Consider the following 15022-nt stretch of genomic DNA (forward strand, 5'->3'; position numbering starts at 1 on the left):
TGGGAAGAAATACTTCAGAAAAAGATCTGGGGTTTATAGTGGATGGCCAACTAAGTATGAGTCAACAATGTAATGTTGCAAAAAAAGCAAACAGCATTCTGGGATGTATTAGCAGGAATGTTGTAAGCAAGACACGAGAAGTAATTCTTCCATGCTACTTAGCATTGGTAAGGCCTTGACTGGAGTCCTATATCATGTTCAGCGTACCACACTTTGGGAAAAATGTGGAAAAACTGGAGAAAGTCCAGAAGTGAGGAACAAAAAACGATTAAAGATCTAGAAAACATGATCTACGAAGAAAGACTGAAAATACTAGGTTTGTTTTGTCTGGAGAAGAGAAGACTGAAAGGGGGCGGTGGGCCTGATAATAGTTTTCAAGTACTTAAAAGGTTGTTATAAATCGGAAGGTGATAAATTGTTCTCCAATTAGACAACCTGTCGAGGCCATTTCCAGTCCTATATTACTGTGATAGTTTGATATCAAAGATCCAGCACCGTTAACTTGAGTAAACCACTTGTCAAACTATTTGACATTGACATGTATATTACCTCTTTTTACAGGACAAATTCTAGACCGGTTACATATATTTTAAAGTAAAAATAATAGAACCCTGTACAACAGATTCCTTAATAGTGTAACTGGGTGATAACTTTATCCACACTGTCTGTGGCTGCCATAAGACTTAATTACAAAGGTATCACCTTTTCTTGACACTCCTTACACCTGAGCCACTTATGTCTCAGGTCATGCAAGGTGCAGAATGGCAAAGTAACATGTCCATGAGAGAATTCCCATCTCACGTCACTTACCATATACAGTAATATTTCCAAATGTGGACTGTAATTTTCACCTTGTTTTCCAGACTTTCCAAGGTTTGTGGATTCTGTAGGAAATGAAATCAAGTCACTAGAGGTGAGGCCATTTGTGTAGCCTGCAAGGCTTTCTTTAATCAAGACCAAAGGTTCATCTGCCAGAGAAAAAGGGTCCAAGCAGGTTCATGGAAGAGGTTTTGTACAACAGCAGAAATGTCTTTCTTAGGTCTTAGTCTGGCCTTATGTGTTATGCAAGGGGAGAAAGTCTCAGCTAAGGTTGTGTGTTAACAAGGAGAACTCCTTATGTTCAGTGTGATCCTGAAGCAAAACAAGACGTAGTGTCATTGACAGACTGCCCTGTCTTGAACTGGAATAGAAAATTCCCATGTATTCCCTTATTTTGTTGGTTCCATCCCGACTGATCTGCAGAGAGATCTCCTGAGCCAAGATGTTGACAGGTCTTTTTGCAGTTTTGTCTTCAGACTTCTTAGGTCTCATGCTAGCATGACTCTCCAGTTTACTGGATTGTTGTGTTCAGGTTAGAATAAGAATGTCCGTCTGAGTCTTAATCCCTCAATTTGATACCATGATTTCTAGATTGCTGAGATGCTTGATTAGAGTGCTCTTTGGAAGTCTAGTGGATCCTACGCTAAAACAGAAACTTTTTTAGCAACATTAAAGAAAAGTTTGTTTGGTTAAATGTTACAACTTGAACATTAAAAACTGCATTTTGAATTTCACCAGACTGCATGGGTTCTGATTTCAGCTTCCACCCTCACAACCTCTGGCAGCGGTCTTACGATAACTTAGTTTATGGTTGAGTTGCTCAATGTACTGATAGTTTGATGGCTGCACTGAAAGAAACTGATTTTTTTCTTAGTAATACACTTGGTTGTGCTGTGGATACCAGGGTGTGAATATATTTGTTTAGCTGCCTTGGGGTTTTCCTCAGGTGCATATGTTTCTTTTCCTTTGGGGTCAAATCTTGTGTCACAAAGCTGTTGGGATCTATGGACCACTATTTGCAGAGCATTATCTGTACAATATACCTGTGAAGAGGGCAGGGGGTTCATCATAGCCATAGATACAGCCCATGATCTTAGTGAGAAACAGGCCAAATTACCAATTCTGTATATACCAGAAGTGGGCAATAAATTTTGCAGAGGGGCCACTACACAAATTTTGGTAAGTTGTTGCGGGCCGACCTTCCTTCTTCCGGTCACGGAAAGCCACCAGCCAAGAAACTAAGCTGACTGACACTCCATTTGCCAAGGGCAACTTAGTGATTCTCAGCCAGTCACTTCCCGAACTTCCTGTTTCCGGCCACATGACCAGAAGCAGGAAGGTTGGGAAGCCACCGGTTGAGAAAGCACCATTTGAAGGTAGATTAAGCAGAGCTCGGGTGGCCTGCTTTCAAAGTGGGTGGGACATGGCCCACCCATAGCTACGCCCCTGCATGGAGGAAGATTAGTTTCCTCAATTGCCGGGGGTCATGGTGGGCCAGACAGAAAAGTTAGATGGGCTGGATCTGGCCCGTGGGCCATATTTTGCCCATCCCTGCTCTATACAAACTGTAGTCCATATGGGAAATGTGATGTGGTCACTGTCATCCTTCCCACTTTCAGTCTCAAGTAATTTCTGTTTCCATTTTATCAGACCTCTATTATGTTTGTGTTTCCCAAATCTCTCCTACACCCTTGTTATGACTCATCCGGTGCTCATTCATTTGGAGTTATCAAAAGGTATTCAATTAATCCAAAGGTAGTATCCTTATCTCATTCATAGAATTTTTAAAGGTTATAGAATTTGTAAGGTTTATTGCCTACTTTAATTTGTGTTCCTGTGTATTGGTTTCCTAGGATCAAATTTCCAACGTGTGAAATTTCCAATCGTTGTGAACGATTTGTGTATGGCTCAAATAGGATCTCAAACTTTGTCATGTAGCTGTATTGGTTTACTTCCTTGCCTTCTTAGTTCCCTTTTTCTTCAGCAATATGCATGTCTTCTGAGACAATACTGAGCTTGCTACTCTGGATCTCAAAAAATATTACCTCATCTTAAAGTTGAAATTTATTTGGAAAACATTTTAAAATGTAACTATTTAAGTTAAAAAAGATGATGCCTTCCATTCAACTCTGAGATATTTCAGAGTTATCCGCCATGTATAGCGGATTATTAGTCAGGTCAGGACAGTGAAAGCCATAACCATAAAGCTGCCTGTATTCTCTTTTGAGGCCCTTCAGCATCAATCCCCACCCTATCTCTCATCTCTCCTTCACTATCAATGCTCACTTCTTATCAACACATGAGGCCAGTCTCCATTGCCCCTTATTTTTGTGGCTCTAATAGGATCTAGGTAACTGTGGCAACTAATACTTGGCACATCATTTGTTGCTATCATCAGTAGTGCTTTTGACAATTTAATGAGCTGTCATTAGTCGTGCTGTGGAGAAAATCTTTGAAAATTTCAGAGCATATTTTCATATTCTACTCCCAACAGACAGACAAAAATTTTGGGCTCAATTCGTACAGTATTGCCCCTTGAGGTGGTATCTATCCGGAGTTCTGAATGTTGAGGATGTTCCAGTAGCACATTCTAGGTAAATCCTTACAAGTTGTAACCTAAACAGTGCAAGATCACAGTTTTTACTTGCTTGTTTTTGTAACTAAGGCCAAATCCAGCAAATACTTGCACTTGCTTAACTTTTCTCACTTTAGTCCTTTTGATTTTATTAGGTTACTCATGGATGTATTTGCAGGATTGAGATCTAATATGGGATTGTAAAATAATATGACAAAGTGAATTGTGTAAAGTAGCATCTTCCTTCCCTCCCCTTCCCCCCATCTCCTTCAGTTTTGCAGGGACACATTTCCATTTCTACAGGCATTGTCTTACACAGAGTGAATGAGACTTTAGTCAAATAGAACTAAACCAACATTAACATAACATGCATTTAATGTAAGTTACAATTTTCTTCCTACAGCTATTTGTGAAAGAGCAAGCTGACTGACTATGGATCCAGGTGGTGGAAGTCTTGGATTGCAGACACAAGAGTCCAAAATGCCTCACACTATGATTATGCAAGATTTTGGTAAAACATTTTATTTTTAAACACTAATGTGTAAAATGGGTGAGATCTTTTAAATAAAACTTATTTTCTACATGATTGAATGTTGCTCATGCTCAGATGTAACGTATTCCTTTGGGAAACAAACAATACATATTTGATTTCCCATTTTTATTAATGTATACTTTAGTTGCTGATATTGAAAAAGTGTGCATCAAATTTAAAAATTGCAGCATTCGTTTTGGATGAATTAGAACTTCAGTGAGTTGATTAAGGGGCAATTTGTACAAGGTTCTGAATGCCTCCTCTGTACAGCTAGGCATCCCCAATCCTCATTGATTGGGTGTGAATCGAGGCATTCAGTAGCTTACAGTATGAGATACTTAAAGATCTTGCTGAACTATCCTTTCTGTTTATCTTAAGTCAGTGTAGTGATTTTTTTTCCTTACGTTCTTGGGTTTGTTTGGTTTTTTTAAATTGCTGTTTCCTTCTGATCTGTTAGGATGGTAGAGGGACAGGATTTAGCTTTCTTCCCCCAGTGGAATAGACAAGGTCTGTGTCCTCAACCAATGGCTAGGGATCTATAAGAAAATCCCTCAGATCATGGGCTTTCCATAGAAGTTTTGTTTTAAAGCCCTGTACTTCTACATTAGATCTTAGGCCCTCCTCAAGCATGGTAGCATGAGTTCCTTTAGATCTATGTTTTTATGGCCTCCCCCCTTGCTGCTGTCATAAATTTCCCCTTCATCCATGCCTGTGTGTAGCTCAAAGGCCTTGTCTGTGCAAGGAAATTGTATCTATTTAACTAATTACGTTTAGAAGCTCCTAAATTGAAATGACTGTCCATACAAGGTGTTGCATTGATTTAACTAACCCAGTTTCTAAACTAATTTAGTTAAATTGATACTATTTTCTCATGTAGACAGGGCAAATGTAAGGTAATAGTGACTGCACCAGCCACCAGTATTTGGGAGGAATGGTACAGTGGGCAGTTTTGAGTCTCTCCTTGACCTGCAAGACCCCTAACCCAGAAATCTATCAGTGGAGAGGCTTTTGTTTTGGTATGGGAGGACCATTATGCAAAGCTCGTATTTATGGCTTAAGTCCTTTGTTACTGAACCAAATTAATTACAATTACAGTAAAAATAGAAAATATTTTAAAAATCTTTACTACCTTAATTTTAAAACGGTGTATGTTCTTGAATATCTTATCTATAAAGATTAAACGTACTGTTTTTAGTTAGGCTTTAAAATAATTGGATGTTTCTAACATGGCTTCTCTTGCAGCCCAGATTCCTGTCTGCTATGTTTCCTAGAAAGGAAAAGTGTTAATATTTATTAGAGTGAATAATTGAAACCTCTGGCATAATTTGGTACTCAAGTAAAACAAGTGATATTTTTCACAGTTTGAATTCTCCAGCTTTGTATATGTTTAAAGAAACTGTTACCTTGTGTCACAGCAAAGCCAACTGGCTTCATGCTGTTGAGTCAGTTTTGCTGTTGGGCTCTGTTGCACAAACAAAATAATGCAATGTTCAGGTTGCTAGCATAATAGAAAAATGTTTTAGCTTTTTTAGAATACATATCATGGGACCACCTACTGAACTTTGGCTTTTAAATCTCAGTTTATCAAACCTAAATTGGGGGAGGGGGAAGATTTGACCTAATTCCTTTTAAAGAAAGATCTGGTTTTTTTGTGCTTTTGTTTTCTTTAATTTTTAAATATAGAATATTACGAGATGGTGTTAATCTTTATCTGGAGCAATGTAAAATGCAATGAAATTTGATGGAAGGCAAGGAACCCTCTTCTGTGCATAGCCTGTTCCTTAGTTACATGCCTTAGATACACTACATTTGATAAAATAATGTGAATTTTAACATTTTTCCCCCTCATTCACAATTGTTTCATAGTGGCTGGAATGGCTGGCACTGCTCATATTGATGGAGACCATATTGTTGTATCAGTCCCTGAAGCTGTACTAGTTTCTGATGTTGTCACAGAAGATGGGATAACTCTTGATCATGGCTTAGCTGCTGAAGTTGTCCAGGGACCGGATATCATCACTGAAACTGATGTTGTAACAGAAGGTGTAATTGTTCCTGAATCTGTGTTGGAAGCTGATGTTGCTATTGAAGAAGCATTAGATACCAGTGATCATGTTTTGACTTCTGATCTGATAACGGAAACTGTTAGCGTTCCTGATCAGGTTTTTGTGGCTGACCTTGTTACGGGTCCTGATGGACATTTGGAACATGTGGTGCAAGACTCTGTGTCAGGAGCTGACTCACCTACAATCGTTTCAGAAGAAGTTCTTGTAACCAATTCAGATACAGAAACTGTGATTCAAGCAGCCAGTACTGTTCCTGGTTCTACGGTTACAATAAAAACTGAAGATGATGATGATGGCAAGAGCTCATCTGAAGACTACTTAATGATATCTTGTAAGTGAAATAAAGGTAGATATGAATAGGAGATTATTGGAACTAAAAGTGGTCTAGTAGAGAGAGGTTATTGAAACTGACATCTTGCTATTCTGTGCACCTGAACTCTCTCAAAGAACATTCTCTTGCCAAATTAATTCCTTAGTGCCAAGAGTTAGATTGTGTGTGTGTGTAATTCCAAAGGGTGATTTTTAAAAAAAAACATTCTTTTTAATATACTACATGTACTGTATTTACACCTTATACCAATTCAGTAAATTAAAAAAAAAAAAAAATTATCAAGTTATGGAAATATGTGCAGAAAATAGCGCTGTTGGGTTTCATCAATAGCATCAAGGTAGGGGGAAAAAAAATATAAGAGTGGCCATACTGGATCAGACCAATGGTCCATCTGGCCCAGCATTCTGTCTTCTGACAGTAGCCAGTGCCAAGTGTGTTAGAGGAATGAACAAAACGAGGCAATTGTCCTGTCATCTAGTCCCATCTTCTGGCAATCAGAGGTTTAGGGACACCCAGTGCATGGAGTTGAGTCCCTGACCATTTTGCCTAACATAGAAACTTTAAAGGTAACTGATTTGGCTATAAATTTGTCTGACAATAGGTTTATCTATAAAACAAAAAGATAGTAGTCAGCTTGCTGTATGTCCCACTGCTCTGGGTGTGAACTAAACTAAAAATGTTGTGTGCATTTATTGACTGACACTTCTGACCTGATGCTGAAAATGCAAATTGGCTTCTTGCCCTATACTGCACTTGGAGAGTGCACATGGGTTATTAGCTACCTGCAATTAGGTCACTGCTAGCTGAGTGAGAGCAACTGAAGGAAATTAGCAAAATAGTAGACTAGGTAAATAAGCCTTTTTTTTTTTTATACAATTAAATGATGTTGATCATTGCACATCTGGCACCAATTTTCACTCTCAGGCATTGGGCTGCCATGCAGGCCAGTAAATATACACAATATTTTTCAGTGCAAGCTTGCAGCTTTTCTGAATTACAGTTAGTGAAATTTGACTAAGTCAGAATAGGTTTTGATTGTCCAGTAACCATTTTATGTAGCTGGAAGCAACTCATCTCAATAAATGATGAGAATGCCAAGTATGTCAAAATTTCAGAGATCTATTTTCAATAAAATTTTATTAAAATTATCAGGATAAATATAAATCATTGTATTCAAGGACATCTTATCAATTTTACATTTTGTAACATGTCTGTGAGGCTGTTTTTCCAAAACATTTTTTTAGAAGTATTACGTTTAGATTTTTTCTAGAATTGTGGGAGAGACAGAGTTACAGTTTTCATCAATCTGTCCTTAATGTAATGTCACGGGTGCATGCAAAGGGCACATTAAATATTTCACTTAAACTAGTGAGGGTTTTTGATTAAGAACCAAAAAAAACCCATTAGGAAAGCAAATAAAAACTTCTACATCAGTGGTATTCCTGTGTATGTTTGTGAATAAAGGAACACCATTATAATGCTCAGTTGTTTTCACTGAAAGAATTCCTCCTTTCTAACAGAGTACTTATGATGAGTTGTGTTCTGTTACTGCGATATTTCCAACTGCATCCTTGTAATTGTAAGTAAAGTCATCTTTGGAATTCCTTCTAAGGTAGATAAGTATAACTTGATGGTAGTGGTGACTGTGTTTTAGGCAGATCATGGTCTGAGTAAACACAATTGCAACCTGAGTTATTAAAAAATCTGGTTTTCGAAGACAGGCTTTAAAGTGATCATCTCATTTAGATACACTAGGATAGTTCTCACCTTCATGGGGCTTGATCCTGCAATGTGCTGAGCACCCCAACCCTGGTGCAACAAAATATATGCTAATTTTAAAATTAACCTTAAAGTTAAGCATGTACTTAAATGTTTTGCTTGACTGGGGCCAGAATACTCATCACCTTGCAGAATCAATCCTATACAGCTGTTTTTTCAGGTTTTCTAAGACAGCACTGAATTGGTTATGCTTCTGAAGATAATATGTAAATCTTTAGGGCTAGATAGCTGTTCTTTTTGTTTCCGTAAAGAAAATGAGAACTTGTATTCTGCAGAATCTGAATCTGTCATGCTGAGACAGATAAATACGTCCAGTGAGCCAGGAGTTTGAAACCTCGGATTAGTATACATGTTTTGCTGTATAGTTAAATATGGAACAAATATTACAGGAGTATAATTGTACGCTATAATTCCCCAAGATATCCAGGGTTGTCAGACTTTTTTGTAGTGTGGACCACATCTGAACAGAGAGATTATCGCCTGGATATCTCCTCTCTGATTCAGGAACACATTACATCCTTTGGCAACAACAGCAATTGTTTATATGGAACATAATCTTAGAAAGGTATTTAATATATTTTTAGCTGCCTTTTAATGAAGTGTAGTAGCTGGAAACAAGGATATCTAACATCTGACTCGCTAGCTTTTCATGAATCACCACCAAGTGCTCTGTGGAACACAGTTTGGGAACCCTACAGTATACAATTCTCTGGAACAAAAAAGCAGGATTAATGCATGGAGCTTAACCTCAAAATTACCTTATCTTGCTTTGCGTTACAGTTTTAATACTGCCTAAATGTAGTTTTTACCATTTTAAGCTTGTATCTCCTAAATATGCTACAAATTTACAAGGAAGAAATTAGTGGTAAATATTACTTGGAAACTAACAAGTATAGTCTGATCTTTTTTGCTCAGAATTTGTATATGCACAGAAAAACTTTGTAATCAAAGTTTTCACTAGAAATTTGTCACCACTGATACGTTTTATTTGTGCAAATGAATTTAACTTCTTAAATTAAAGGAAGCATTATGAGCATATCAGGTAAAAATAATAAGGCTGAAAACTCAATGCTTAATACACTTACAAATCAAGCTATGGTATGTTGGATATGTCAGATCACAGTTTCTGGAGACCTAAAATGGCCAAATGGGACCCCCCCTTCTCCCCCTCCTCCCTCCCCCCAAAAAAAGGAAATTTAAAAGTTGATAGAAAGTTTGTTTTAAAATGTAACCTTTTGTTAGATTATTTAAAACAAACAAAATGAGATTTTAAAAAGTATACTGTATACACCAGATAACCAGAGTAAATTGGACAGTTATCACACTTGTAACTTAAAACATACTTTTTTTTTTTTGTTTTTGTTTTTCAGGTTTGCGATATTCAGACCCACAGCGGATTGCCAGCTTCTGGTCTATGTGTTGGCCCTGTATGCACTATGCGGGCGACCTCATATCCACCAAAGAACAACACTGGAGCTGGCCATTAGGGGTAAGGTAACGTTCCACCACCACCTCCTTTTTAGTATATTACAATACAGTGTTGCATAGTTTGCTAAAATATTTTAATACATATTTCTTATCTTGTACCATATGGTATATAAAGTAAACATATTAAACTTTAGAAAACTTTGCAAAATTGTAAAACTATGGGACTTGTATTGCCCTAATTTCATCCCTATGGGCTTCTTTGGTGGGTGTGATATCACCAGCATAGTGCATGCTGAGACATCACATGAATTGGGAGCTGGCAATCCACAGTGAATCTGGACATCACACACCTGAAAACAACTAGAAAAGGTAAGTTTTAAGTTATAAGTGTGCTGAATGTTCCTCTTAATATGATTATTTAGGAGGATTCAGCATATATTTCTAAAGGAATCTGGTTTTTTTAATAAATGTTTCTAGTGGAGAAATCAGAGCCAGGAGACTTATGTTGTGTTCCCAATTCTTTTATTGACTTATTGTGTGATGTAGAAATTTTTATTCCTAACAGTTAATACATTTAAAAAAAAATGTGAATTTAGTGTTCCTAAAAGACACTGGATTAACAGCCTATGCAACTGGAGTCTTCTTAAGAAGTCCATATAGTATGTATTGTGTATAGGCATTGTTTAAGCAAGCATCTAGACACTGCCCAGCATCGAAGAAGAAACCTCTGGGGATTAGAAATTAGTTCAGTTCTCAGTCTCTCTGCTAAAACTGTGGACAAAAATTAATTAGTGCTAATTATGTTGATTTTTTTCCTCCTAATATAACTAATGGTCTCTGTAAAGTGGACTGAGATCACCAAACTTATTTCAGATAAACTAGTGAAGTAGGTGGTAAGACTTATAGTTACACTTTTTAATTGCTGCTGAGGGTGAACTTAGATGTGTTGCATCATCCTAGAATTGAAAACAATTATATTCCATTACCATTTCCTCAAACCATCCAGTCGTCTTAAATTTATCTATCATGTTGCAGATTTATTTCAGGAGTTGACTCCAAATTTTGTTTTTATTCAGTTTAAACATTTTGAGTATATTTTTACTTCACTTATTAAAAGAGGAGCAGCTTGATTTTCAGAGAGTCTAAGTATATAGGGTTTGGGACAAACGCCTGTTGATTTCAGTTTCAGTTGTATGTGCTTAGCCACTCTCAGAATCAGGCTAAGGATGTTTGTTGGTTTAGAAATACTTTTAATATTTTAGTTATTGCAATAGTGTTGCCTTCCAGAGCATGGATTTAGAATTTTTAACAGATGTAGTTAAAAGTAAGTTGTATATTAAGAGATAAGATACAGTATACTTCAGTATACGCTATATGAATGTTTCACTTTACCCCTTGCTAAAAATACTATTTTAAAGTATTTTACAATGAAGTATTTTTAAATTTTTTTTGAACAAAGTCTTTGTTTCATTATTGGTACCTGGTGCTCTGGTAAAGCAGGAAAGCAATCAACCTGTAAAATAGTATATTAGTTCTTAGAATTATGTCATGAGAGACACAAGAATATTTGGTCATTTTCATCACTCCCTACATTGAATATTTGGAAACTTTTAAAAGAAAAGTCATATAATTGACTATTTCACTGTTCCTGGTAGGAGGAGGAGGCTTCCACTTTTGAACAACCTTTAAAGTATTAACATGTTAATTAGTCGTATTTAAATTGATTGTGTGTAAAATCTGTAAATTAAAAAACAAATAAACTGCATGATGCTTAAAGACATCATCTTTAAATCACATTTACCTCAAGGTTTTATACTTATTAGAATTACAGGTGATGCCCCTAAATTAGTGTAATTTTTTTATATTTTTGTTTTATTTTGTACATTTAACAGCAATTTGTGTATAGTCTATTTCATTCTTCTCCTGTACAGTCAGTTTCCAATACTGCAAAGATTTATGAATGGAACTACTCACTTTGGTAGAATTAAGCATGTGCATAAATGTTGCAAGATTGGAGACTTAATTGGAAAGACATAAAAAATGGAACAGAAAATCCTGTAATTTTTAAAAGGATTTTTTTAATAAAAAGAATCAGCTCATTAATGGTTCTTTATCATAAGATTAGTCCGTTCTAAAATATTCTAAAATAGATTACAAATATTTAAGCGGATAGCACCCTTTAATAAACAAAACATTGTTTGACTTTCTCCTTCCTTCCCTATAAAATGCATATGGATAGTTGGACTTATAGTCTTATCTCTGGTGACATTCTGATAACATGAACATGCTCTGATAGTACATGCTATAGCTGCGTCATATATAAAATTTATATTAACAGCCTGATACTGTTAAACTTATTAATCAAAGGTATTTGTAGATTCCTTTCTAGTTTTGCTATTGTTCTTGCTATTCATTTTCTTGTTATGTTGGACATCATGCAGTCATCTTGGGTGGGATACAGTGGATGTTGTACAGTACATTTATTCAGGACATGTTTAACAAATAAAGGCTTGATCCTGCTCCGACTGATTTCAGTAAAGCAAGATCAGTCATAAATTCTTTAAATGAAAAGGAAAAAGAATCTAAAAGGTTTACTGTCATCCAGAAGAGGAAAAACTTAAAATTTGCTTTCAGTGATCCTAGTTTGTCTTTCGCAAACTCCCTTACCATTTACAGCCCAATATTTTTTTAAAATAAGCTTGAAATATGCAAAAGATTACATAGCTTCCTCTTCTTTCATTTTCTTTTTTAATCTTTATCAAGTTACAGAAATTTAATTTTGCAGTAGTTTACATTACTATTTGTTGATTTTAATGTTAATCAATTAGTTGCTTTATGTCTATTTAGTTCTGTTTTCAGTAGCTCCAGTATTGTTCTGACTCATTCAAAGACTTCTGAGATTTACAAGTTTCATCAGTGACACCAAAAAAACCTGCTGCAGTTGAGTAGGTATCATTAAAATGACTTTCAGAGTAGATATTGCCAAGTAATAAAGAAATAATCCACTGTCGCCTCTTTAAAAAAATTCTCAGTCTTTGTATAATATAATATACATATTTTTTAACTTGGGAAATGGTCCAATGTGGATTACAACTTGTTTCAAAGTGAGGAATTCATCCCTCATTTGAAGGCTTCAGTGGGTATCCAGTATTGCAATAACCATATGCTGCCTATGTGCAAAGGGAGTAGGCAGTGTTCTGTCAATACATGAGTAAGAGATATGCTTGCTGTTGTGTGACTTTCTGATCAGGCTTTTTCAGCATCCTTTGTTATGAAATCAGTCCTATATATGTGAACACTTACTTTATCAAAACAGCCCTACTCTTCCACTTAATAGTAGTTTGAATGTAATCGTTTGATTGATTGTATTAATAAAACTACATTTTGAGAAAGTAGATTGATTATCACTTACTCCTTTAGTTATAAATATAAAGGATGTAGGTAGCTCAACTTCAAATAGTTAGACATAAATCCAAGTATTATTATCTCAACTTTTAACTAGCAAGAGAAAAAAATCTCACAAAATATTTGCCATGCTAATAACAGACCCAAAAACTCGCAGCCAGACTAAAACACATTTGATAAGAATAACAGCTGGTAATTAATTATTAGTACTAAATATTTTGAACACTAGAGCATTTTGAAAATCTCTAGTGAATGAAAATATCAGGTTTCGGGTGGTTTGTTTGTTTGTTAAAATTCTATTAGATATGTTTTATGTTTTTACTTTTTTGATCCATCTATGCCTTCTAGGCTTAATAGTTTAACATAGAATAAATATCCATGTACTTTTTATGACTTATTCAGGCTGCTTTCTTGTGATTCATTTTTCAATCATGTTTCTGTCCTTCATTTACTAATTTTTGATAATGAAATTGAAACTTTTTAGTAAAATAGACTGAGATATAAATGGAAAAGGAACCCTCTGTGTAACTGCTTTTTTAATAGCAGTTCTGTTGGATCTTGCATATTGCATATGTAAGGAAACCTTGCTAGAGATCACTTCTTGACTCCTTACAAAATTTGTTTGTGAACCTCACTGTCATTCTTGTTTTATTTTTACAGTGGATGATGTTGGAGAAAAATTAGACCATATTGGAAGCACACCTTTAAAAATCAGCACTGAGGTTTCACATGATGATGTTTCTAAAGATGATGGGTTTGGATCAGAAGTTATAAAAGTGTATATATTTAAAGCTGAAGCTGAGGATGATGTGGAAATAGGTATGTTCTTACGTTCATATAGACTTATGTTCTGTTTATTGATTCAGTGGTTTAAAAATTGTTGTTAGTTTTGTATTCTTTATTTAATAAAATCCACTGAGTTGCATGTTTTGCAGCATATGAAATAACATTTTTGTAATGGCTTTTTGGGTATGTCAACCTAATTTAACTATTCCTTTCACAAGGAAGAATCTAAAGATTGTTTTTTGCTAACACAATATTTAAAACAGCATAAAATAGCAGCTTTTGGGTGACGCATAATATTTTTGCTCATATTTAGCACACTGCTAGCATGCAAAAACTGACAAGGTTTATGCCTGTGATACAACCTGAATAGCACTATTCAACTGTTCGATCCTGATTTCTGTCAGGATACTGGTGAGAGAGGAAGGTTTTGTCTAATGTGCCACCGATGAGTATCAAATTTGAAATTAATGATGGCAAGAAAGCACTTACATATATTGAAACATTTAATCAGAGTTGTACTAAATGGCTGTCTAAAACAGAAAAAAAAAATACTGATATAAAACAGTTTTCTAATTTAGTTCTCATGAGATGATATTCTAGACTGTCTTGTTTGCATTGACTGTTTTCCTTATTCAAGGAGGAACAGAAATTGTCACAGAGAGCGACTTTCACAATGGACATTCCGTAGCTGGAGTAATTGAGCAGGGAAGTGTTGGCAGAATGCAACGAGAGAAGATGGTTTACATGGCTGTTAAGGACTCTTCTCAGGAAGACGAAGATATTAGTAAGAATTATTTTTAAAAAAAATATTTTTTTTTACAAAATAGTACAAGAAATGAAAACTCTTTGCACAATATTGATCACTTCCTAATAGGAACTTTTTCATATTTGTGAATGACTGTTCCCAGATTTGAAGTAGTAGAAATCATATCTTGCTTTGGCCACAAATAAGAGCAGCCTACAGCAGTTACTGTAATGTAGATGCATATAAAATACGTATTGTGCCTACCTTATACAAGCAGTTCATTATTTGTATTGAATTTAATGTGTTCATTGATTGTCACTGGATTAGTAATTGATTTTTGCAACTTTCTAATTTTTCAGTTTGCCTAACAAACTGCCTTGCTAAAATCTTGTTTACCTCATTTAAACAATTTTATTTAAAGTGTCAAGACCATTTTAGATCACTTTTTAATTTTATTAAGTAGAGCATTACTTATTCTGGCAAAGTGGCAAAGAGCCATCATTAGTTACACACTTATAAGCTCCTTTTGGTTGATAATTATTTTTTCTATTTCAGG

General features: G+C 35.4%; 1 protein-coding gene across 13 annotated transcripts in view; it reads left to right on the top strand.

The window, feature by feature from the left end:
* The window catches only part of ZNF711 (zinc finger protein 711), a 67581-nt gene that overhangs the window by 15057 nt on the left and 37502 nt on the right, over nucleotides 1-15022 (top strand). For 9 of the 13 annotated variants that reach the window (XR_010919729.1, XR_010919726.1, XR_010919728.1 and 6 more), the window contains exons 2-5: nucleotides 3798-3905; nucleotides 5793-6323; nucleotides 13596-13754; nucleotides 14359-14505. Coding sequence is in view for 6 of the 13 variants with exons in the window: in XM_067548378.1 (XP_067404479.1) it covers nucleotides 3827-3905; nucleotides 5793-6323; nucleotides 13596-13754; nucleotides 14359-14505 (916 nt within the window). In the remaining 7 variants the exon portion in view is untranslated. Of the gene's footprint in view, nucleotides 1-3797; nucleotides 3906-5792; nucleotides 6339-7843; nucleotides 7903-9478; nucleotides 9592-12280; nucleotides 12476-13595; nucleotides 13755-14358; nucleotides 14506-15022 lie in introns of those variants that run through there. The other 4 variants (XM_067548380.1, XM_067548381.1, XM_067548383.1 and 1 more) reach the window with 4 other exon arrangements.

Source organism: Emydura macquarii, unplaced genomic scaffold, assembly GCF_026122565.2.
Source record: "Emydura macquarii macquarii isolate MOO-44397 ecotype Brisbane River unplaced genomic scaffold, CSIRO-AGI_Emac_v2 contig_1253, whole genome shotgun sequence".
In the NCBI taxonomy this organism is placed as follows: domain Eukaryota; kingdom Metazoa; phylum Chordata; order Testudines; family Chelidae; genus Emydura; species Emydura macquarii.